Consider the following 24,909-nt stretch of genomic DNA (forward strand, 5'->3'; position numbering starts at 1 on the left):
ACACACACACACACACACACACACACACACACACTCTTTTTTACCAGCTTCAGAGATACATCAGTTGCTTATGTTGCTTAGCCAACAAAGAGTGTGTGTGGAGACAGAGATCCCATGTATGGTCGGTGACATGCCTTACACACACACACACACACACACACACACACACACACACACACACACACACACACACACACACACACACACACAGACATCCCTGTCTGTCAGCGTGGAGGCTAATGAAGCAAACATGGACTGGGGGCTGATTGGCTTCAGGTCTTCAGTTGCAGTAAAATCTCAGGAAGCAGCAGAAGCTGCTCTCCTCCCTCGGCTGACCTTTCCTCTTAATCTCATTAGTTAGAATGTTTATAACGTCCACAGCTGGAGCTGGAAACAGAAATAAACTATTTTAAATGTTCAGTTATATTTTCTTCTTGCTCGATTTGCACTGTAATCTCTTCTACAATCACTCCGCCTTAAAATCCCTTTAATCTGTTCAATCTCACAGCAACTAGTGATGAGCTTAATGGACTCAGGAAAGTGATTCCTAAATCACATATTTTGTGTTATTAAGCAAAAGAGATTCATATGGTTAAATAAAGCTGGTCAAAAATGTTTATATATATATATATATATATATATATATATATATATATATATATATATATATATATACATATATATATATATATATATACATATATATATATATACATAAATATTAAAAACAGCCTCAAAGTGTTTGGAGTCTTTCTGAGCGGCTTCTTCATCATTTGTATTCATAATTGTGCTTTAAATAAAGAAAAGCTATTCCGTCGTAGCTATGTTTGCTCACATATACTTAAAGATACACACACACACACACACACACACACACACACACACACACGTGGTGTTCTATGCTTCTTTTAAAGCTACAGGTCTGAGTTTGCGTTACCACCTGCTAGCTTCATCTGACAATACCTCTGTTACAACCGCACAAACAAAGACTTAAAGAAAAGTGTGTTTCTCTGTGTTTTGTGTGTTTTCCTCACAGAAAGGCAACCATTCATTACGATGACAAAGGGGTAAAGAAATGCATTATCATAATTAATCTTGTGTGAGGCTGTGGGTGGCAGCTCTGCAGAGGACAGAGTCTCGTTGCAGGAAGCGTCTCTCTGCTACCGGGCAACTTCCAGCCTTTTCTCTGATATCTGAGCAACGTGTCATCATAGAAACCTTCTGGCGTCCCAACAATATGCAAACTGACTCTGTGAACGTTATGGCAAACAAATCAACATGTTTTATTGCTGAAAAGAGGCTTTGATTCATCGAGAATATGCTGAATATTTGTCCCCATCATCAAACACTTTTTGTGTGTTTTTCAAAAATATTTATTCATTTCGATGTTTTGTTTTAGATATGTTTTCTGTTGTAGTTAGTCTATATGAGGAGCTGGAGGTGATTGGTTTATGTTTTGGTTTGCATTATGGATATTGAACACATAAGTATACACAGAGTGTAATGAGACAGGAGAAAGTATTTCGTCCTCAGAAGCCTTCAGGCGCTCAGTGTGTGTCACATTTAACTGTGTCCCTCATGTCTCGTCTCATCTGTTGAACAGCTTCTCGGCTTTGGAGTCGTCTTGTCGATGAGCTGCTGTGATGCAATGAGACGATGATGTCATAGAAAGGCTCTTTACAATATTTCCATCTGAAATATGTGATCTCAGCACGTTCCTGTAATTATATGTGACAGCTGTTTGTGCAAAGTGCTATCTATGAAAACCTGGAGCTATGAGGACACACTGCTGTTGTGTTACACTGGAGTCAGACTCAACATCAGCACTAAAGGAGAAGCAGAATCACTTCTGATATGTTGAGCTTTTAAAGACACCATTAGTTTTGGAACCAGGAACATGTGACGAGTAAAGTCTGTGACAATAGTACAAATACAACATTAGAAACAACATGTCATTTGTGTATGATGGACTCTTATTTCCATTTAATCCATATTTAATCAAGATCTGTCCCATCCATGTGAAACCTCACAGCACTGTTGTTTGAAAACGCATATCCCATAATATCCCATAATATCCCATAATATCGCTTATATGGTTTCATTTTTTCCTCATGCAATCTCAACATCTATTTGTCTTACAGGACGACGACCATCACTGTTACTCTAGTTAAAAGGAACATACGTATATTTATCACTCTCTATTCTTCCATCTTCACTGAGAGAAAGAGAAGAATTCCTCCATGAATAAACACTCGGGCTGAACTCTGGGCGACGGCTGAGTGCCGAGCGGTTCCGTAGCTCTGCTTTAGCGCACACAGCCCGGACGGACAGCCAGCCATGCATGGATGAACGGACGGATGGATGGAGTCACTGGGGAGGCATGAAATGGAGGAATGGAGATAGGAAGGGGAGGGAGGAGGCAGGAAGAGCAGAAGTAGGGAAGCAGATAGAACGAGGGAAAAGACGAAGGTGTTAGGAAGAAAATCTGAAATAAAAGAAGGGAGGTAGGAAGTAGGGGAGATTAAAATGGAAAGGATAAAGAGAGGGATGGAAGAGGGACCATGTGGGGCACAAGACATGCAGAAGGGGAAGGAGGGAGCGCTGGGCGGTTTGTGTTTGGAGGCCGGTGGTGCGATGGCAGATCTCTGCACAGCGCATGGTCATCTCAGATGGTTTATTTATCCAAGGCCTCCAGACCAGCCTCGGACCTCCCTGAGTTTGTTAGGCTTGAAGGGGCCCCCGACTACACAACCCAATTCCTCACATTCCACATTAGCTCCCATTTCCAGCTGCCTGTTTCCCTCTACCACTCAACCCGACCCAGTTCACACTCACTAAACCAGTTCCAGGTCCAGGCCGGCCAGTGCTGTCCGACGTCTGGTCGCCTCCGTCTGGACGCGTCCACACAGTTTGTGTTTCATTCAGCGGCCCCAGAGAGCAGCGTCGGCGGTCAGTGAGACGGTAACGATGTAAATGTGGCGCTCTGAGTCAACAGACTGATGCATCCTGTTTGATGTATAAGATATGAGATATGAGAAGAGATCTGGTGAGCGCACGTACGACTTCAATAACATCACTTCTAGACTAAAAGATGATGGAGATCTAAAATAAAGAGTTCAAAGAGGATCATGAAAATAAAAGAGCTTCACTCAGATAGTTGAGTCTTTTGATTGATTTATTTTCAGCTTCGGTGAAAGCTTTGATTACATACAAGTGATTTGTCTGTACTCGTAACTCTAACATCAGTGATCGTTCATATTTTAAGTAAAAAGAAACAGAACAATTTAGACCTATAGGCTGAATATTAATGTACATTACTGTGATCAAAAGATCTCCACTTATCTAAAAGCATCAATACAGAAAGAAATCAATAGCTAGCAAGTAATTGTTTAAAATATAATTCAAGTATAAAATACAGAAGCATTTTGAGCAAATAAATTATTAAAAGTATCATAGTATATATATATATATATATATATATATATATATATATATATATGATTTGATGACGCTTACTGGATTGACAACTTCTCCCGCGTGCAGGAGAACTAGAGAACTAGAACTACGGTGGCTGGCTCGTGTTTGGTTTGTCCCTTGTGGGCTCCTGTAGCAACATGGCGGCTCTTCTCCATGACTCAGCGTCCGTATATAAAGGCTCAATCCAAGGCAACACAAACCCAACGATTCTTATTGTCAGGTGAGTATATACTAAACAAAACATACGTATTCATATTATATTCCATTTCTACCAATAGCCCCCACGTTTGTTTAGTTTTTGTGTGTATTGTTATGCACCTTTCACAACGTCACACTCCGTGTGTGTAACTTACTTGGTAATAAACAGTTCTGATTCTCGTTGCAACACACTCTTCGTCAGTGTGTCGTGTTGTCGTGTTTCTGTGGACATGACGGCTCAGCAAGCCTCCTGACGACGTCACAACCAGAACCAGCTTTTAGCGCCGACACCTACAAACTGCTTTACTTCAGCGCCAAATTGTTTTACAGTCACCCAAAGGGCCTCAAATTAGCACCAGCCACCTGACACGTACCGCGCACAGCAGCTCAGGTTGGCAGGAGAGAACCTCTTCGCAATCTGGTGACGTGTTTCTTCTTCGCCCCCATACTGCCGTGATGGGGCCGATGGGGGCTTGCATTAGCAAAACAACACCAAGACACTGCTTTTTTGTTGAGAGATTAGAAACAATCTGGTCTGAGAACCTTCTTCCTTTCTTTCTTTCCTCCGTTCTTTGATTTTCCCGATGTTTTTCTTAGGTGAACGGCTCTCTGAACTTGTGAAATCATGCATGGCGAGACATGGAAACTCTCCAAAGGTCTCCACGCAGATAAGGGCGTCACATTGAGCCGGCAGCTCCGAGGTGTTATTTAACAAGATGCATATGCACACAACAATCCCTGAAATCTTTAAGGGGAAACTTTACAAGTGTGAGAGCTTATATTTGATATTTTCTGGGGTGTAAGAACCTACTTTTAGACGCTTTGGGGCACAGGAGTTGAGGTTACAGCTGTTAGTGCTAAGAAGCACACACACTTCATCCACAGCTGCCAAAGAAGTAAAAAAAAAATAGGTGTTGTGGTCTGTAACAAATGTGAGGCTCCACATCCTTATCAAACACCAGATGAGAGGATATCAAAAGTGTAGAAAGATCTGAAATACTCCCATTAAAAAAACTAAATAAAAATAAAAGATACACATGCTTACATTCGTGTGTGAAAAGCTAAATTAACATTTAATTTGTTTTCCTTTCACTGGTTTTCTCCGCTGGGGAGCCTGCAGGACAGCGCGCTGTGGTGGATGCGCTGCTGCGCGCTGGCCGCTGGGAACGATGTTCACTGCAGAGGCGCGCGCAGCGAGCTGTGCGCGAGGCAGTGCGCGCGGGTTTGCGTGCGTGCGCGCGCGGCTGTGCAGAGTTTATTGAAAGAGTTCCTCCCCCCCTCCCCTCCTCTTCCTCCTCCTCCTCCTCCCCCTCCCTCCCTGCAGCAGCAGCAGCCTGGGTGGTCCCCCTCTCTCTCCACTTTGGTGAGCTGTTGCTTAGCAGCTAATAATAGGCGATGTTTGCAAAGTAATTTGCCTCTTCCTTGGCCAATGGGAGCCGGAGCACTTTTCCATCAAACCTCCCTTTTCAGGATTTGCAGAGAGGCGAACTTCTCCAAATGTTACCGCTACGGGATCGGAGTTAGACTTGACACGGACGGCTCAGACTTAGGCTACTACTACTACTACTACTACTACTACTACTACTACTACTACTACTACTACTACTATACAACTACTATACAACAACTACTACTACTACTATAATACTACTACTACTACTACCAGGCTACTACTACAACCACTACTCCTCTCTGAGACGTCGTTTCACAAACTACCGGGACGAATGAAGACTGAAGGATCATTACGGATTTCGGCGCATAATGTTGGGATGGAGTTTCGAGACTTGTTTGGCTCCAGGGAAGACTAGACCGCGTCCCTCCAACTTGTCGCCGGCGGTGCTGGATGCGCTCCTCTTCTATGGTGGATTATTGTCGTTTTTACTGAACTCGCAGCGCTTCTCCGTCGCCTCGCTCAGCGCCCCGTGCCCCCTCTTCTTCGGACTATGGCCTCGGATCGCGGGGTCCCAGGAGCCGGCGTCTATGGAGATTTACCCCCGAGTTATACGCGCTCCCAGCCGCCTGCCAACCCAGCCGTGCTCCGGAGACCCAGCTACTGCCATGCTGCTTTCGCACTTAAACAGATCTCAAAGGTGATACCACGATGCCCGCAGGAGAGAGGATTCATGTGGAGAGAAGCTCCCGTTCAGTCCGCCAGTGTGAATGAAACGTCTGCAGTCAGGCAGCTCTCGGTCAGCCGTTATCTAACCGTGAGCTGAGGGCGCATGTGGGAATGTGTCCGGCAGCCGGGACCACCAGAGAGCTCCCGGGGGGAGCCGACAGCGAAGCCGGGCGGCAGCGCAGATTCACGGTGTATCATTTAACCACAGACGGTGTGGGAAACGTCATCAGAGTGTGTAAAGAAAAGATATATCGCAGACTTTGTGTTCAATGAAACAGAAGCTGTGAGGAGGCTTGAGCTCGCGTGACACTGTAGGAAGCTCCTGGAATAAAGTGATTCACTTCACAAGAGGTTCGGTGGCTGTTTGTTTGAATGGACACCGGCTCTCATTCATTATGTTGGCCACAGGGAGGGTTTGTTCCTCGCGTCGTGTTTGTGCGTGTTTCTGGCTCCGTGCAGGCGGCGCACGGCGCACTGGCCCGGGGTCTGTTTGGAGATGTGGTGGGTCCTGTAAAGGAATTCACTGATTGAGTTTGATCTGACAAAGCATCTTTGGACCGCCCGGATGCTTGGACGTGTTTCAGCACTGCTGAGAGGAAACCACAGCAGCAGAGCTGCGGTGACATGTGTAGCACCAGGTCCAGATTCTGACAAATAGTGAGCAGATTACAGGGAAAAAACACAGTATAATGTAGATTAGTGCAGGGAAAATCTATATTCTAACTCATTCATATGAGTTTATTCTAATAACACCAATAGTCTCTTTCACAGCAGCACCCATATCATGACTCTGTAGACAGATTCATAAGGTGTCTAACACAGAACCCTTTTTTATAAAACAGTATTACTTTAACTTTTACTACGCCCGGTTTATTCTCGACTGGTGAACATTGTGTTGTTAAGCTCTGTTTCTCATTGAAGTTTCACTGGACTCTGTCATTTTAAACTATAAGGAATTAGCTTCCCTGAAAGCTTGTCACGTGTGCAGTTCAGATCATCTCAAGAGCGAAGATCCTGACTCGCGAGTTCAGCCGATAGACATAAAGTTTCAGCAGGAATCTGACAGCACACACTCGGGACATGACAGCACTGGGGTTGAATCTGTGGCTAGCGAGTTAGCACCTTAACTTGTCTTCATGTTACACGAGGCTTCACCTTAAATTCCACAGAAAGACGCCTCTCTTCCTCTCACTGTACAGATGCATGTGTAATCCAGTGTCCTCACTATGCTTCACATATTCATCACACTCGGCTGCAGAGATGCAGACATGAGCCTCTGTGGACAGTCGTTTAATGAGCCATTATTGATGTGCGGGAACGTCGATACTGATTCTGTCCTTTTCTTGCTCTCCTTCCGGCTTCGGCTCCAGGGTAAGGCGGTAGGGCAGAAAGCTCCTCTGTGGATCCGGGCGAGGTTCCAGGCCCTCCTGTTCTCTCTGGGCTGCCACATCCAGAGTCACTGCGGGAAGGTCCTCTTCATCGGACTCTTGGTGTTCGGCGCTCTCTCCGTGGGGCTCCGAGTCGCGGCCATCGAGACGGACATCGAGCAGCTGTGGGTGGAAGGTGAGTGTTCAGACGGTTTCTCCAGCAGCGGACTCTGGCATTGCTGCTGTTTCTCCCTCAAATGCAACGTCACTTCTGTGAGTTCAGCTTCGGCTTCGCGGCTGAACTTACTGACTTCCTGTTCAGGATGTTCAGCTGGGAGAAGTTTGGACATTTTGATGAGCTTGTTTTTCTTGCTGAGTTGAGCTGGAGTTTGAATGACAATAGTGTCTGGTGGGAAGATGCAGGGTGGCCTTGTGAGTGTCACCTCAGTGCCATGGGAGGGCAAAAGGTGTTCAGACTGATGGACTGCTGGTCTGGCTGGAACCCAGAATAAAGCAGCAAGGAGTACTGCACGTGTGTGAGCTGGTTTTAAGTTGTTTTGTTATGGAAGGGATACAAGCACCATAAAGCTTGTAGATAGAGTACTGATGATGCTGTGTAGCAGGTCTCTGTTCCCACTGTGGAGTGGATGGGAATAGACTGTTTGTTTTACATGTCTTACTCTGTCACAATTTACCTGGAAACCCCAAACACATGACTGCATTACAATAGTCCCTCTTCTGTCACACACACACACACACACACACACACACACACAAACACTCTGACTCTCTGTCGCTCGTCCCATCTGCATCACTGTGTTTGTGATTCTACGCTGACTCACAAACCTTTAGATTTGACTCCGCTCCCTTTCAGAGCATTTCAGATTGAGGTGATCGGTACATTTTCAGGGGCAGCGGCCGCTTTATTTGGTTTTTCACATTGGCCAAATTCCTTTTAAACCCCCAGGCTTTCAGTGCCGGGGCTGATCCCCGCAGCAGATGGACTGTGTGAATGGTTAGCCATCTTTGAGGGCTCTGACCCCTCCCCCCTCACCTCCCTGTGTGGTCCCTAACTATTCTTGGATTCCATTCAACAAGAGGCAAGCAGGCAGGCAGGCAGGCAAGCAGGCACCACCTCCCTGAAACCCCCTCCTCCTCCTCTTCCTCCTCCTCCCCTCCTCACGAGAAGAAAACATATAAGTGAATGCAGCTGAAGTTTACCCACCTGTTTTGCACACTCTAAAAGCGCTACAGCAGTTGGTGAATATAAACAGACTCTCTGGGGTTTTTTAAGCCCACCGTGTCGCTGCAGGACGGGGACAGGCGGCGCCCACAGGAGCCGGAGGTGTTTGATCACATGCTGCCGCTGGCGTCAGGAGAAGTGTTGTGGAGGCTGCACGCTTCAATTGCACAGGAATTAAAAAAATGTCCAGTACCAGGCTCAATAAAAAAAAACAGAAAAACAAAAACAATCTCTGTAAATGTAGTCACTGAAATAATTAGCTTGCCGTTGCAGAAGCCTGGATCTGCAACAAAAGCAGGCAACAAGAGTTTGAATTTCCACAGTCTCTTTTCTCTTTTGTTTCTTTCTGGTTAGTGTAAAGCTTCAGGATTACCTCTTGAGCTAATTGGCAGATCCATCTCTTAAAGGAGATGTTTAGATGTTTGTGTGCCAGTTGTTTTGCTGTGGGATTGAGAGAGTTGAACAAGGGGGGCTGAAAAGGAATGCTGTGCCTTTAAGAGGCCGAGGCTGTTTCTAAAGTTTCTGCCTGCCTTGTTTCCACCAATAGCCCATTGACAAAGCTGCTCGGGCCTCAATGGAGAGTAAAGTGGTTCGGTAACAAGGAGAGGTTAGTTCTCTCTCTCTCTCTCTCACACACTCACACACACACACACACACACACACACACACACACACACACACACACACACACACACACACACACACACACACGCCTCATTGCACATAAGCAGAAAGAAGTCGGAGTAATATTCCCTTAAATACAACAGCTGATATCATATTAAGCGCCTCAGAAACATTTTCTACATTAGTTTTTATGTTTTATTAAACTGTGTTTTGTTTATATTTCTTAACTTAAAATAAATGTATTTTCTTAAACGTTTAATCTTCCAGATTCCAGCACAAAGCCGTCCCACTTATATCCTCATTTGTTCAGAACAAACTAACTGTGAATTGACACCGTATGTGTTAACAATGCCTGTGTGTGTGTGTGTGTGTTAGGGCATATGCTTCCCATCATATATTCATACTACAGCCTGCTCCCACGCATACATAAGCGCACACACACGTGTCATCTTTGCCACCTTTGCTGCCTGCTGTCTGTCTGCTTATGCTTTGTGTTTGTGTGTTTATATTTCTACCTGTCTGTCTGCCTATGCTTTTTGTTTGTGTGTTTATATTTCTACCTGTCTGTCTGCTTATGCTTTGTGTTTGTGTGTTTATATTTCTACCTGTCTGTCTGCTTATGCTTTGTGTTTGTGTGTTTATATTTCTACCTGTCTGTCTGCCTATGCTTTGTGTATGTGTGTTTATATTCCTACCTGTCTGTCTGCTCTGTGAAGTCAGGCCACCAGGTCTTTTTTAATTGCTTCCTCCCTCCTCCAAGACCAAAACACTGAAGCGGAGCACAGCAGTGTTGTCTGTCTGCAGAGAGCAGGCAGAGGAGGGAGGTTGAGGAAGTTAGTGCCTGTACCAGTCTCACAGCAAACGTACTTCAATGTACACAACCTTCATCCGTCTCCTCTCGTCGGCCTGAAGGAGTCTTGTGTCTTCCGAGGGGGCAACGAAGGAGTCGAGGAGTGAATCATGCCTTCAGTCCTCCCACCTGTGTAGAAGCCACAGGATCAGGGTGTTTAGTCTGACAGGGGGATTATTTCTAGTTCCTGCTCAGTCATCAAAATACCCTCAGTTACTCTTGTTTATAAATGTATGACAGCTTAGCATGTGTTTTTTTGAAAGGTGTCTGGAGACCTGAGGGACGAAGGCGATGAGATGTTTTCATTATTCCCTCAGCAACATATATTATCTAAAGTTGGTGGACTCTGTATGTAGTGTCTCTGTGAATGGAGCTTTGCATGCTGTAAACACTGCGATGCTTTACGGTTCGTGCTGCTTCACCTTGCAGCGTGTGAGGGTTGGTGTGATTTGGGGAACGCGTCGGTCCGTATTGTCCACCAGCAGAGAAGAGAGAGATCGTAAAAAGAGGTGCAAGAAGAAGAGAGGGAAGAGAGAGGCGTCGAGGGGGTCGGGCAGGAACAGGGCGGCACTTTTACGGCGAGCTGTTTTGTTTCCATGTTTTCTCCTGTCTCACTTGAACAAACATCAGGTGTGAGGCATAAAGGACGGTGTGTGTCCACGAGAGAGACGTCGCTTGATATTTTTACCACTATTTTATATATTTTTGTAATGCGTTCGATGGTTGTTTTGAGTCTCATATCAAACCTTTAAGACTTTTCTACTTTCTAATTTTCCTCTTGACAAAGACCCGCTTGAAAAGATGGAAATGGCCTCCGTGTAGAAGTGGTGGTGTTTACTCTCACATTAACTAAACTCATTCTTCTTGGCACAGTTTGGGCGAGGCATGACAGACATGTACACAGACTCAAGCTGTCCAAATATGAGTGCAGTGAGACAGGGCCTGTCCGGATAGCAGGCGCACCACATGTCCCATAAAGAGGCCGTGCAGAGAGAGGATTGGAAAGGGGGAGGCAGAGACCATACACAGGCCCAGGACCTGAATGCATACAGACTGAAGCGCTAGCTCAGTCAGCTAGCGATGAAACTAGAGTCATTAAGAAAGACATCAGAGTGAGCAGATGAGCGAATGCACACGTGGGCGTTTGGCGTCCGGAGCGGTTCCTCTAAACAGATCTCAGAGCGGCACAGCAGGTAAATGCTATAATTCATTGGAGCGCACACAGCGGCCCAGTTCAGACAGAGAAAGGGAGCTCTATGAGGCATTATTGGAGGTGAATAGTGCGCGGTGGTGCCCCAGCTAGATAAATAAACTCCCAGTGCTCAGGGCCCAGGACCTCACTGGTAGAGAGAACAAACAAGACCAGAGTCAACCTGGGTCACTTCTAAATGTTTATTTCACCCCCCTTCCCGCCATCCTTCAATTCAAGTATATCCCCTCGTTCCATCCCTTCTTTCAGCCCCTCCCCCTCCACACACACACACACACACACACACACACACACACACACACACTCTTCAACAGTCAGAGCGAGACCACCCCCCAACAAATCAACACACATTGAGCAGCTCGTATACACATGACGGACACATGGCCTCCGTGATGCAGGAGACACACTGACTGCTCCCGACCTATTTTAATGTTTTTGTTCTAGCAATTTTAAAACTAAAGTATTCACCATGTGGCCACATTTACAGCGACAACATGAAACACACTTATTGTGTTGCCAAAAGCTTTTACAAAAGAAAATCACAGGACCGTGCGTCACTGCAACACTGAATGCAAAACACTGAGGACGGCTGCGATGCAACTGGAACAGAATGATGGAAACTGAAGCGGTTTCTCCCAGCTGAAGAGCAACCTTTGTCTTCGGTCGGCACAGAATGAAGCGGCACCAGTCACCTCCGAGTTTGCACCATTTGCTTCTGTCTTTACACCGTGAAAGTATAAAAAGTAAAGGGAGAGAGACTGAACATGTTCTTGGTACTTGGGAGGGAAAAAGAAGAAGAAATGGTTCTTGGGCTCAATAAATTCATTTCTCGTCTGAATGAGACCAGCAACGTGGAAAATTTTTGCCTTTCAGGCGGGGATGAATGTATGTTTCAACCACACATTAAGCAGTATTAGCGGTCAGTGGAGTGTCTAATGTGACTATTTTTCACAGTGGCCAACTCTGCCCATGATTAGCATAATTAGCAGAGGCAAGCCTATACATATGGAAATAGAAAGAGCCTAAATGCCAACGCCGGTGGAAATTTATGTGTGGTGGCTAACACCACTGGCACATCTGAATAGAATGTAAGTGAAACTCATTTTTCATGTTGTTTTCGCTGCTTTACACTGTTTTCAAGGTGTGAATTTTTTTGTCTTGACGATGGTGAAGCTTCATGATTTAAACACATTAAAACTGATTCATTTAGTTTCCTCATGCTCACACATTAACGAGGGTTTTCTCTTAAAATGACAGAAGTGTCTTTGACGATTAATGAACAGAAACACACACACACACACACACACACACACACACACACACACACAGACTGTATTTCTATAGGTAAGATACCAAAGTGCCAGCCTCACCCTCCCACAGCCAACCCTGCCATTGTTTTACAGGCTGGGAAAGTTTTGGTCCATTTGGTTTTGTTGTGAAGAAGAAAACGTTCCCTCTTTATTTTATTCTGATGTTTGTTGGGAAACATCTGAAAGAAATTGAAGGGCTTGAATGACCAAAGGGTCTGCATTCAGCCTGCAGGACTGTGTGGAGGACCGGCCCATCTGCCGGGGGGCAGCCGGCTCTCGGGCGCGGCCCCCCGGCTGGGGAACGCCATCGGGTCGCGGACCCAAAGCGGGACGCAGTCCTGATGCTGGCGGGTCCACACGGGACAAAGGGACATGTTTAGTGATGCTGGGTGCTTGGCCAGGATAATGAGCTTCTCATTGGGCTCCTTTGCTGTAAATGAAAAGAAATGAAGGACGTCTATTGGAGGACACTGGAGAAGAAACGCGGCTCAGAGAAAGTAAATGATTCATAGAAACCAGCAGCCATGAATGACTGTCCTCCTTCATATTGTCTAACATCTATAACATCTATATGTCACTAAAAGGAGGTTCTGTGTAGAAGCAGTTCAGCACTCCTCATGTTGCTGTGTAAATCAGGAACGGGTCAAATCCAATGTGCTGTGTAGCAGGTAAAAGCATACATGTCACTTTCAGCCCTCTTGCTCGTGGGTCTTCCTCCAGAGCAGCGTGGGGCCTTTCAGAGGCCCCTAATCCAGCTAATCTACCACACTGAACTTTGAAGGTGGCCCGGGCTGACCTAGCGTGGCCTGGAACTGGGACTTGGCCTATAAGCCACCAGGACAGAAGAGAATAAAACAGAAGACATTTGAAGCACAGCGCTTTAAAAGATGGCAGCACCTCCGTCCTAAACCAGATGTGAGAAGTCACACATATTACAGAGAGCTAAAGGATTCTGGGTGTTCAACTTCTGCAAGTGGAAGGGTCAGGTGGAGAGGACGTGACTGGGTTTGGTGCAGGCAGCGCCCAGTGTTTAAACCAGTACACACACACACACACACACACACTTGTCGTGATGTTTTTCATTTGCTTTTCTCTTGCCAATGTCATACCTGTGGTGAAAGTGCTTTTAGTGGTGAAGCTAGATTAATTCACATGTTCCCAGTTGATCGAGTTGTTTGCTAAGATTCTTAAGATGGTGGTCGAGTTTCTCAGAAAACATCCAATCAAAGAGCCGTGGATGTGTTTAGATAGTTGTGCTCATTTTGTGATTCATCATCTCATGTTCGAAAGTTGCTCCTGTCGTAAAAACAGCGTTGAAACACTCGGCTGCTTTCTTCTCCGGGTGGGAAAGTGTCCATGAACTGTCTCTTTAAGGCCGAGTGGAGCGCAGGCTGAGCGCTGAGGGTAGGGGGACAGCGAACGAGGGAGATAGAGAAAGAAGAAGAAAAGGATAAAGAGGGGGGAAGAGAAGAGAAAACCATGGAAAGACCGATAAGACAAGAAAGGACAAGGTTCCTCTGGAGCGAGCGGCGAGCTGAGCGAGCTGAGCGCTGGTGGTTGGGGCCGAGCCAGGGGCTGAGCAGAGGAGGCGAGAAGGAGCGAGGAGAGAGAGGACGGGCTGCCTGGGTGGTCCAGATGGGAGGAACGAGACACAAATAGCTATAATTTACTTCAGGAGGCCTGTAATTACAGAGCCAGAGTCTCTCCCAGCCACCCAGTTCCTGTTGGGATCAAAACCCCACACTGCAGAGGTTAACATACAAAACGTCAAAAAAGGTTTAACAGATGTCAACGAGGTCCACGAACGGAAAGGGCTCCATTTTGTAGGAGTTTCTGATTGGAAATCTGTGTGGCAAAGAAACTGAGCCGAGCGCTGAGTTCAGAACCTGGACCTGACAATGAAGTCCAATCAACTCAGAACATCTCCTCTTCTCAAACACGAGAGGGAATTATTCTGTCTCTTCTGGTTGTTGTTGTGGTTCCCTCAGAATAAAAGCGTTGTCACTTCTCAACTTGAAGGGACCAGATGTGCAAAGGATATCCAGTAAGATCATATTGAGGTGTTTTCTGTTCTTCTCACACTGAGCCAGACACTTAAAAAAGAGACTCTTGTCTGCTAATAAATGAGGTGACCTTATACTCTGAACCCTGCGAAGGTAATTAAAGCCTCGAAATATTGGACCGTCTCCGATCCCAGAGTCCTAACCTGATCTCACACTTTAGCGGCGGAGGCTGAATAGTTTGTTTTTTCTTTCTGCTCCGGGCCGGGCGAAAGAGAGAGAGAGAGAGAGAGAGAGAGAGAGAGAGAGAGGGAGGGGGAGGGGGAGGGAGGAGGCAGAATGTGTGGAGGGTTTCAGGGGAATCGATGCAGTTTGCGTTGGAAAATTAAAAGTAAAAAAGTGACGAGAGTTAAAACTCTCTCTCTCTCTCTCTCTCTCTCTCTCTCTCTCTCTCTCTCTCTCTCTCTCTCTCTCTCTCTCTCTCTCTCTCTCTCTCTCTCTCTCTCTGGTTGTCATGTGGTGGGACAGCGAGAGGGGCAGACGGGCCCTCTGTGATCCATCGCGGCATGTTTCATGTCCACTTGGCACCGGCACAGATCCCCCCGGCTGGCAAACTCTTTTCAGGGCAACCTCCTGTAATTAGGGGGCTGGAGTCTACCGCACAGCACTAGCGCTCTCTCTCTCTCTCTCTCTCTCTCTCTCTCTCTCTCTCTCTCTCTCTCTCTCTCTCCTTCATCGCTACCTCTGACATCTAATATCTCAATGAATCGCTGTGCCGTTCTTTAACCTCTTGTAAGTTGTGTGATGTGTTTCCCTCTCAAAGCGTTTGTGTGCGTTCGTGCACAGCTGTTCCCTCTCCTGCTCTCATCGTGGTCTTTTGTCAAGTCCTCTGGATGTCTGGATGTCTGGATGTCTGGATGTCTGTCTTCTGCCCCGGGCCGAGTGGCAGGAGGTTTTGGGGCATCAGAGCGTTTCCCAGATGAACAGGGCACATCTGTTTCTCACAATGAGCCAATGAGAAGCTGTATTACTCATTTCTCTTGGCCAGACATTGGCTTGTGTGAAGTGCCTTCAAAACCAACACTGGCGAGGGCCAAGGGCGTTGCTCGATATATGTGTGTGTTCTTGTGTAACTGTGTGTGCATATATGCACACGCAACACACTTTGTTATAGGCTCCACATGTGTGTGTGTCTTTGTATAAGTATGTGCTAATGTATGAATATCACAGTACATTCATCTCTCTCTGTGTCTAGAATTCAGTTTTAATTGCTCCTTTATTCCTTGTTCCCCAGCTGGCAGCCGGGTGAGCACAGAGCTCCGCTACACCAAGGAGAAGCAGGGAGAGGAGTCAGTGTTTACCTCACAGATGCTCATCCAGACGCCCAAAGAGGAGGGAACCAACATCCTCACCCAGGAGGCGCTGCTGGTCCACATGGACGCCGCGCTGTCCGCCAGCAAGGTCCAAGTGTCCCTGTTTGGAAAGTGAGTGGACACGTTGTGTGAACAATGTGTTAATGTGTGTTGACAATAACAGCTGCAAGTTACAACATGTTTTCTCTCTCGTAGATCGTGGGATCTGAACAAAATATGCTATAAATCAGGAGTTCCTATTATAGAAAATGTCATGATCGAAAGGGTGAGTCAGCTGTTATATTTCTGTATCCATCTGTTTGTTCCTGGTACGGGATCTTTAATCACGCTTCCTTTCTATTGATCCCAGATGATTGACAAGCTGTTCCCCTGTATGATCATCACCCCGCTGGACTGTTTTTGGGAAGGAGCCAAACTCCAGGGAGGCTCCGCCTATTTACCGTAAGACCCCGGACGTTTGATTCTTGCTTTTTTAAACATTTCACAGAAGTCGTTGGCGCTCGCTTCGCTGTCGATGCTTCCACCTGACCGGAGCTTCTGCAGAGCTGCGTAACTCTGAGCTCATGCTGGATGGAGACGTACAGTCGGGCTTTCAGTGGTCGGTCAGTGAGAGCTGTGACTGACAGCGGCGGTCAGTAATAGAGTTCTTTAACGGCCCGGAGAGGAGAGAGGGGGGGGGTCCTGACAGAGAAATTCAAAGAGAGAAAGTGAGGACGAGGGAGGATGGAGAGGAAGAGAGAGAGGAGGAGATGGCTGCAGAAGCAACTGGGTGGTGGGTTGGTAGAACGGAGGAGGAGGTGGAGGAGGAGGAGGTGGTGGTGGTGGCAGGGGAGCCCTTTGGGTCAGACAATGGTAAGCATTCTTTCAGTTTACGAGTGAGTGTCCATCAGTGCAGGGGCCCGGAGGAGGGAGGGGGGGCCGGCTTTGTCAGCTCGCGGCTAACACTCGGCATTCTCATGGTAATGCTCCGGGCTCCCGGCTCCCAAGTTGTCCAACAAATAAAATGGGCAGTATTCAAGCCTGGAGTCCCTGGAGAAAGACAGAGTGAAGCTACAAGACGGTTAACAGTGGAGTCTGGGCGTATTCAGGCATTTGCAGATTCTGTTTTTTTTTCTTTTGCTTCTTTCAGGGCGACGTTCTCTTGAGAAGTCGAGTCGCTGAAAGAGAGCTCTTTTTTTTTTTTTTTGTCGTCCAAAGTGATATTTCAATTGAGTGCTTAGTTTATAAAAGAAATGTAGCTCATAGCAGATGTTTCTTTGCAAACTAATTATTTGTTTGTATCTCCGTGTCCTGCTGACAGCGGGTGTTGCACAACATGCCAGCACACAGAAACAAACATTCCCATCCTGAGCTTCTCCCTGCAAAGCAGTCGTGAGGGAGAAGTGGAGATGCTCCACGTCCACGTCGCCCTGTCACACAAAGCCATCAGCTTCTGTTGGGACTCATTATCTGTTTTCTCGAAGGGATTCGAGCCGCTCTCAGCTCCCGCTCCACTTCAGCTTTAGTTTTAAATGCAAACAAAACGACGGGAAGAGAGAGAGACAGATTTAAAAAGAGAAGGAGGAAGAGTGAGTGAGAGAGAGAGAAAACTTGGGTGAACAAAGAGCAGCAATCTATGAAAAAACAAAAGGGCCCAAGCCCGGTTCACTCAAGCAAAGAGGAGCTGATAAAGGAGTGTGTCTTTGCAGCAGCTAAAGGGACGCTGGTATGTGGGAACAGCAGAGAGCTCTATGAGCCATTGGATTGAAATACTTTAGGATTCTTTTATTTCCATCTCTTTCTGTCTTCTTCCCACTGTGTCACTGCAGAACATTTCCATCTTCAGTGTTTTCTTGCACTGAATCAAAAGTATTTACTGGTCTGGGTTGTTTTATCAATCGATAATGTTCAAGTGGATGGATTTGTTTTCTGAAATGCAGTAAAAACTAAATAAGGTTTCCACAGCACGATATCGATGTGCGAATAGATGACGTGAAACACTCCAGTGTGACATTAGTTTCTTCAGTAAGCCACAAGCACAACACAGCTGTTGACTTTGAACTCTTCAGAGCAGATGTAGAGACACATTGGGAGTTTATTTCCAGGAGGATGGCGGTACAGTCGAGGCTGAGAATAGAGCAACAAGAAACAACGTGAGCGTTGCCCCTTTCCTTCTGCAGCTCGTTTCTCACCTATGTGCCTCCCATCCGTCCACCCACCCGTTCCCCTTCCCTCCCTCCTTATCAAGACGTTTGGGAGGCAGACGTAATCGTTATGACTCGCTGCAGGACATTGAGGGGTGGAAGCGAGCAGGCAGCCACCGTGCCTTTCCCTCGGGCATTGTGGCAGCGTGAAACAGGATAAAAACGCTATTTTATCCTGTATCTGCAGCTCGCCTCCTGTGCAGCCCGGCCAGGGAGACAGAAGTAAAGTGTTATTCCTGCGTAAAGTAAAGATTAGCAGGAATGCAAAGCCTCGCGGGCTCAACATAGTAGAAGTTATTTCACAGTTACTTCTCCAAGTTATTGTCAAATGTGTTTGTGTTGATGCTCATCATGTGCATGTCTCCGCTCTGCAGGGGGATGCCAGACATCCAGTGGAGGAATCTAGATCCAGTCAAGCTGATGGAGGAGCTGAGTCAGTTCACCTCTCTGGAAGGATTCAAGGAGATGTTGGACAAAGCTCAGGTGGGACACAACTACCGACCCACACACCGGATTATGTTCTGAAAGAAAGACTTGTGTCCTTGTAATAGTTTACACTGATACTGATGCTTCTGATTCCTCAGGTGGGACACGCCTACATGAACAGGCCGTGCCTGGACCCCTCGGACCCGGACTGCCCGCTCAGTGCTCCCAACAAGGAGCAAGGACAGGTAAGCACACGTCCTATCATTATATCTGCAGAAAGCTTCTCGATGAAAGTAGCGCCCAGAACTAACACCGAACATATTCCTCCTTGTTTTTCCTCTCAGAGTCCAGACATAGCCGGGCGCCTGCAGGGCGGCTGCCACGGCTTCAGCCGCAAGTTCATGCACTGGCAGGAGGAGCTGATCCTGGGAGGACGGGTCAAGAGCGGCCAGGACTCTCTGCTAAGGTGTGTGCTTATGAAGACACTGCAGGTTGTAGTTTAGTTTACAGAGCATGACCAGGAGAGGACACACACACTCTGTATGGGACCCAAGAAGAAGAAGATTCACCAGAGTCAAATCCATGTTTTCTTCTCCGGTCTTTTAAGAAGACACTCTTAGTCTTTTTAAAAGCTTGGACAATACAAACAAAGTGTCGACGTTCGGTCAGAGGCTCACAGCACACACGGGCCGAATGGAAGCGAGTCCAGTCCCATCTGCAAGAGCCGCACTTTCAGTACTCTACGACTACTCTCAGATGTGATTCATGGTCATTTCTTCACTTTTTGAGCTGCACTGCTGCTCGCCGTGCCAAGAACACATGAGGACGTCTGGGATCGCAGCCGAGAGGCCGGACAGACGAGATAACACCTGCTTCTGATGTTTAGATGACAATCTGTGAGGTTTGCTAACATTGCGTCTGTGTTTCGCAGTGCGGAGGCTCTTCAAACCATGTTCCTGTTGATGAGTCCCAAGCAGCTGTACGAGCACTTTAAAGACGACTACGAGATCCACGACATCAACTGGAACGAAGAAAAGGCCACCGCCATCCTGGAGTCCTGGCAGAGGAAGTTTGTGGAGGTGCGAACATACATCACACATTTCACGGACACACACACACACACACACACACAAATTAAAGAAATGCACACGTGAAGCTGAAGTGTAGAGTTTGATTGTAGTCACAAAGAAGTAGGAGGAAGATGATAAAAATGAGGAGGCATTCCCTTGTCCATGTGCTTGTTGTGGCACACACACACACACACACACACACACACACACACACTGTGGGACTTTCTGCAGTGTCTGAATTCCATCAGTCTTCAGCTCCCTTGTAAAGCGAGTCACGGGGCAGACCAGGGCAGTAAGTGTGTGTGTGTGTGTGTGTGTGTGTGTGTGTGTGTGTGTGTGTGTGTGTGTGTGTGTGTGTGTGTGTGTGTGTGTGTGTGTGTGTGTGTGTGTGTGTGTGTGTGTGTGTGTGTGTGTGTGTGTGCGTGCGTGCGTGCGTGCGTGCGTGCGTGTGCGTTTGTGTGTGTGTGTGGAAGGCCGACCTTCTCTCTCTGTCAGATGGTTATAGGAACAAGCTGTTGCAGGGAGAGCTGACGCCACGGTGAGGGTAACGAGAAGAGGGGAAGCGAGGGAGGATGAAAAAACAACATAAACTGACAAAAAGCGGACACCTCCTCCTGACACATTAAAAAACTAAAACAGATTTGTCAGGATGTCTGAATGTGGACGGTTAAACATCTCGGTGAGGAGCGACGCTGCGTTCAGAGTGGAGAGAGTCGCCTCAGAGGCCATGTGATCCCATCCCGCTCACCTTTGACCTCACAACCTTTGGCATCTGTGCTCATTACTCCTCAGTTGTCATACACACACACACGCTCACACACATTCTAGCACATGTAAACACACACATTCATCCTCACTTTCACACACATGCACATTTCAAAGGGACATGGGTCTGCAGAGGAGGAAGTGTGTTTTCAGCCCCTCTGAGGTGTTGTGCTTCCTGTAACTATCACTCCAGTGCTGCCAGTATCTGCTGCTTGTCAATCGAGCTGTATGATATGCTGAGAGCTGTCATTTGGTGAACATGTGTTGATGCTTCATTCACATTCATCCCCCAGCTGGTCCACCAGAGCATCCCATCTAACTCCAGCCAGTCCATCCACGCGTTCTCCACCACCACCCTCAACGACATCATGAAGTCCTTCTCTGACGTCAGCGTCATCAGGGTGGCAGGCGGATACCTGCTCATGGTGAGCCTCACGCAGGGTCTCGGTCAATCGCTTACGGCTACAGTTATTATACTGTAAGATAACACGTGTTTGAAATGGACCTCTTCTCTCCAGCTGGCCTACGCCTGTGTGACGATGCTCAGGTGGGACTGTACCAAGTCCCAGGGGGCCGTGGGGTTGGCCGGCGTCCTCCTGGTCGCTCTGTCGGTGGCTGCAGGACTCGGGCTCTGCTCCCTGCTCGGCCTCTCCTTCAACGCTGCCACCACTCAGGTACGACACGCAGGGAACACACCTGTATTGTGTGACATTACTGCTTCAGGAGAGAAAGCCTCTTTGTGTTTAGAACCCAGATTTTAATGTGAAATGTTGATTCTTCCATCCCAGGTGCTTCCCTTCCTGGCGTTAGGGATCGGTGTGGATGACATGTTTCTGTTGGCTCATTCCTTCACAGAGGCTGGAATTAACATCCCATTTAAGGTACCTTTTAAGACACCCTCTCCTCTTTCCTCCCCTCCTCCTCCCCTCTCCTCTCTTCTGAACATTGTGTTTTGTGTTTTAAAGGAGCGAACAGGAGACTGTTTGCGGCGTACCGGCACCAGTGTGGCGTTGACTTCCATCAACAACATGATAGCGTTCTTCATGGCCGCTCTCGTACCCATTCCTGCCTTGCGAGCTTTCTCCTTGCAGGTATGTTTTGCAACACTTCCCTCTCACGCATGCGCTCAGACACAAACACGTGAACACAATCGCACACCGAGAGGCCGGAGGCTTCTTTTGAAAATGAAAGAGATAACTTAAGAGAGGTGACATTCATTCAGGGGAAGGAAAGCCTTTGTTCAGTTTTATTGCCGCTGCACCTACAGAGCCAACATTTCTTCTGTGCGCGTGTGTGTGTGTGTGTGTGTGTGTGTGTGTGTGTGTGTGTGTGTGTGTGTGTGTGTGTGTGTGTGTGTGTGTGTGTGTGTGTGTGTGTGTAATGTGGAATAATCAGAGCAAAGAGAGTGATGAACAGACAGAGAAAGAACAAGAAGGAGAGGGAGGGAGGACTGGATCAGTATATCACCGGCCCGTCAAGGCGGTTTGTTCTGATCTGTGACGAACTGTGGGTGGTCTGCAACACACAAGCAAACACACAGTTCCACACACACACACAGACACAAACACACTGGAAACCACAGCCAGAATGTCAGCTTCAGGCTGGTGGGAGGCAGCTGCGGTGCTGCTGGAGGATTCCTAACATATATACAGTCTGCGTACACGTTCATACGTACTCACCCTTTCTGCTCCTTCTCTCAGTCTTTCTCGTTCTCTTCTCTCTCTTCCTCTCCTTCTGGCTCGCTTAGTATTCCTGGCTGGTGATTTAGAGTAAGACTTTTCTTTGCTTTCTGGCTGTGATCTGAGATGCAAAAAAACAAAAAGAGCAGAAGAAGAAGGAGCCCTGACTCTCCCCAGCTGGGTCAGGGTGTCTGTAATTTCACATGCTGTTCTCTGCCAATTTCCACTTTGTTTTTCTCATTTTGTCTCCGTGTGCTTTGCTCCCTAGGCTGCCATTGTGGTCGTGTTTAACTTCGGCATGGTGCTGCTCATCTTCCCTGCCATCCTGAGTCTGGACCTCCACCGGCGCGAGGACAAGCGTCTGGATATCCTCTGCTGCCTGTACAGCCCCTGCTCCGACCGCGTCATCCACCTCTCTCCGCACGAGCTTTCAGACGCCGGAGAGCCGCCGCGCACGCCGATGACCACGGCGACGACGCACCAGTACGCGGCGGGGTCGACGATCACCACCAGCACCCAGATCACCACCACGGTGCAGGCGTTCACGCAGTGCGACGCCGCCGGCCAGCACATCGTCACCATCCTGCCGCCGACCTCGCAGATCTCCACCAGCCCGACATCCATCATCCTCTGCCCCGCCTCACAGCCTCAAGGTACGCACAGATGTGCCACGCTCCCCACGATGACGGCGTTCTGTGACGTCAGCGTGAATACATCGCAGTACCAAAACACTCATGTTCTGCTTGGCTCTTCTCCCCGTAGCCGTCACACCAACCCCGCCCGGCTCCTCGCTGCCGGACCCGTACGGCTCCCAGCTCTTCACCCCGACCTCCAGCTCCACGCGGGACCTCCTGGCTCAGGTGGAGGACTCTAAATCGGGGAAGGAGTGCGTCCCGCTCCCTTTCCTGCACTGGAACCTGTCGAGCTTTGCCCGGGACAAATACGCCCCGCTGCTCCTCAAGCCCAGCAGCAAAGCCGTGGTGGTGGTTCTGTTCCTGGGCCTGCTGGGCCTCAGCCTGTACGGCACCACCATGGTGCACGACGGCCTCTACCTGACCGACATTGTGCCACGCGACACCAAGGAGTACGATTTCATCGACGCCCAGTTCAAGTACTTCTCCTTTTACAACATGTACCTGGTCACCATGGACGGATTCGATTACGCCTGCTCACAGAGGCTGCTGGTGCAGCTGCACAACGCCTTCAACTCGGTCCGGTACGTGGTGAGAGACAGCGACGGCAAGCTGCCACGCATGTGGCTGCACTACTTCCAGGACTGGCTGAAAGGTAAGGCTCAGTCCCTTTCTGTGTGTGTGTGTGTGTGTGTGTGTGTGTGTGGAGGTGAGAACGTGCAAAAGGTGAATGAAAGTTCAGTCATGCCGTTGTTTACCCCCGTCCACCTGGGCTCGGGGTGGTGCAGGAGACGGGTCGGGGTCGGAGGTTATCCCTGCGTGTGTGTGTGTGTGTGTCCTCAGGCTAGAACTTGTCAGAGGCCCAGTCAGGAGGAAGTAATAACTAACAACAACCTAATCAATCAGAGCCAGATGAGAGAGAAAGATAGATTGAAAAGGAAACACGCAGGAAAGCTCCTATGATTTGATGATAATAGAAATTATAATATTTAAAAATGACAACCACACTGATCTTTTCTTTCCCTTGTGTGTTTGACCTCACAGGTCTTCAGGCGGCGTTTGATGCTGACTGGCAGGCGGGCAGGATCACCTCTGACAGCTATCGTAACGGCACAGAGGACGGAGCGCTGGCCTACAAGCTGCTCATCCAGACCGGCTCCAAGAAAGAGCCTTTCAATTACAGCCAGGTACGAGGACGACAGCAGCATCCGTGTGTTGGCGTCGTGGACCGCTGCAGCACCGTCTGTCTTTATTCTGATGAGACTTAACTCTGAATTTGTTTCCTCACTCTTCTCCAGCTGACATCTCGGCGGCTGGTGGATGCAGAAGGTTTGATCCCGGCGGAGGTGTTTTACATTTACCTGACGGTCTGGGTCAGCAATGACCCTCTGGGCTACGCGGCCTCGCAGGCCAACTTCTACCCCCACCCCAGAGAGTGGATCCACGACAAGTACGACACGACGGGGGAGAATCTGCGCAGTGAGTCATCTCGTGTAATTCTTCCACTAGAATATGTCATATTCTGCAGTGCAGACAGAACATCATCTCTAAGCTGTGTGTCGTTCTTCTTGCAGTCTCAGCTGCAGAGCCGCTGGAGTTCGCCCAGTTCCCCTTCTACCTGAATGGCCTTCGCCAGGCCAGCGACTTTGTGGAGGCCATCGAGAGCGTGCGGGCCGTCTGCGACGAGTTCAGCCGCAAGGGCGTGTTGAACTACCCCAACGGGTACCCCTTCCTGTTCTGGGAGCAGTACATCGGCCTCAGGCACTGGTTCCTGCTGGCCATCAGCGTGGTGCTGGCCTGCACCTTCCTGGTCTGTGCCGTCCTGCTGCTCAACCCCTGGACCGCCGGCATCATTGTAAGCAAGCGTCCGGTTGGCCCTCCAGCTCTTCGTCAGACCTCTTCCTCATCCTTCCTCTGGTTCTGTAGTTTCAAAATCATGCTACCTCAACAACATCATTAGCACTTTCTTCCTTTCACTTTCTTCTCACCCTTCTCAGCACAGCTCAATAACGCTGTCTAGGGGGCCCCTTCAGCCAGCACACACACACACACACACACACACACACACACACACACACACACACACACACACAGGGACCTTTGTCATTCTAATGTAGGCTGGGCTGGCCTTAGAAAAGGAAATGCAAAGGAGCAAGAAAGGCTTTGCCCTCCTGAAACCTCTACCTCCAACTCCCTCACTGCTTTTGTCAGAGGGAGAGAGAGAGACTTGAGGACAGGACAGATCTGCCCAGTGGCGACCTTGGCCTGCTCAACCCATCCATCAGGGGTGTGTGTGTGTGTGTGTGTGTGTGTGTGTGTGTGTGTGTGTGTGTGTGTACGTGAGAGAGAGAAAGAGACAGTCTGAGTGTTCAGTGGATGGAAA

At 48.1% G+C, this 24,909-nt stretch overlaps 1 protein-coding gene across 3 annotated transcripts in view; it reads left to right on the top strand.

Moving 5' to 3' along the window:
* Positions 1–3,600: 3,600 nt before the first annotated feature.
* Positions 3,601–24,909, top strand: part of ptch2 (patched 2) — a 28,993-nt gene continuing 7,684 nt past the window's right edge. Inside the window, exons 1-18 of one of the 3 annotated variants that reach the window (XM_068571071.1) lie at positions 3,601–3,697; positions 7,165–7,357; positions 15,693–15,882; positions 15,967–16,036; positions 16,121–16,212; positions 18,329–18,437; positions 18,539–18,625; positions 18,725–18,846; positions 19,312–19,459; positions 20,509–20,640; positions 20,734–20,889; positions 21,004–21,096; positions 21,181–21,306; positions 22,163–22,547; positions 22,657–23,181; positions 23,571–23,713; positions 23,825–24,005; positions 24,101–24,381. In XM_068571071.1, the coding sequence (XP_068427172.1) occupies positions 15,767–15,882; positions 15,967–16,036; positions 16,121–16,212; positions 18,329–18,437; positions 18,539–18,625; positions 18,725–18,846; positions 19,312–19,459; positions 20,509–20,640; positions 20,734–20,889; positions 21,004–21,096; positions 21,181–21,306; positions 22,163–22,547; positions 22,657–23,181; positions 23,571–23,713; positions 23,825–24,005; positions 24,101–24,381 (2,766 nt within the window). In that variant the 5' untranslated portion in view covers positions 3,601–3,697; positions 7,165–7,357; positions 15,693–15,766. Of the gene's footprint in view, positions 3,698–5,189; positions 5,766–7,164; positions 7,358–15,692; positions 15,883–15,966; positions 16,037–16,120; positions 16,213–18,328; positions 18,438–18,538; positions 18,626–18,724; positions 18,847–19,311; positions 19,460–20,508; positions 20,641–20,733; positions 20,890–21,003; positions 21,097–21,180; positions 21,307–22,162; positions 22,548–22,656; positions 23,182–23,369; positions 23,446–23,570; positions 23,714–23,824; positions 24,006–24,100; positions 24,382–24,909 lie in introns of those variants that run through there. The other 2 variants (XM_068571070.1, XM_068571072.1) reach the window with 2 other exon arrangements.

The sequence above is a fragment of the Clinocottus analis genome, unplaced genomic scaffold, assembly GCF_023055335.1.
Source record: "Clinocottus analis isolate CAN_PGR_092001 unplaced genomic scaffold, fCliAna1.0.p SCAF_11, whole genome shotgun sequence".
Lineage (NCBI taxonomy): Eukaryota > Metazoa > Chordata > Actinopteri > Perciformes > Cottidae > Clinocottus > Clinocottus analis.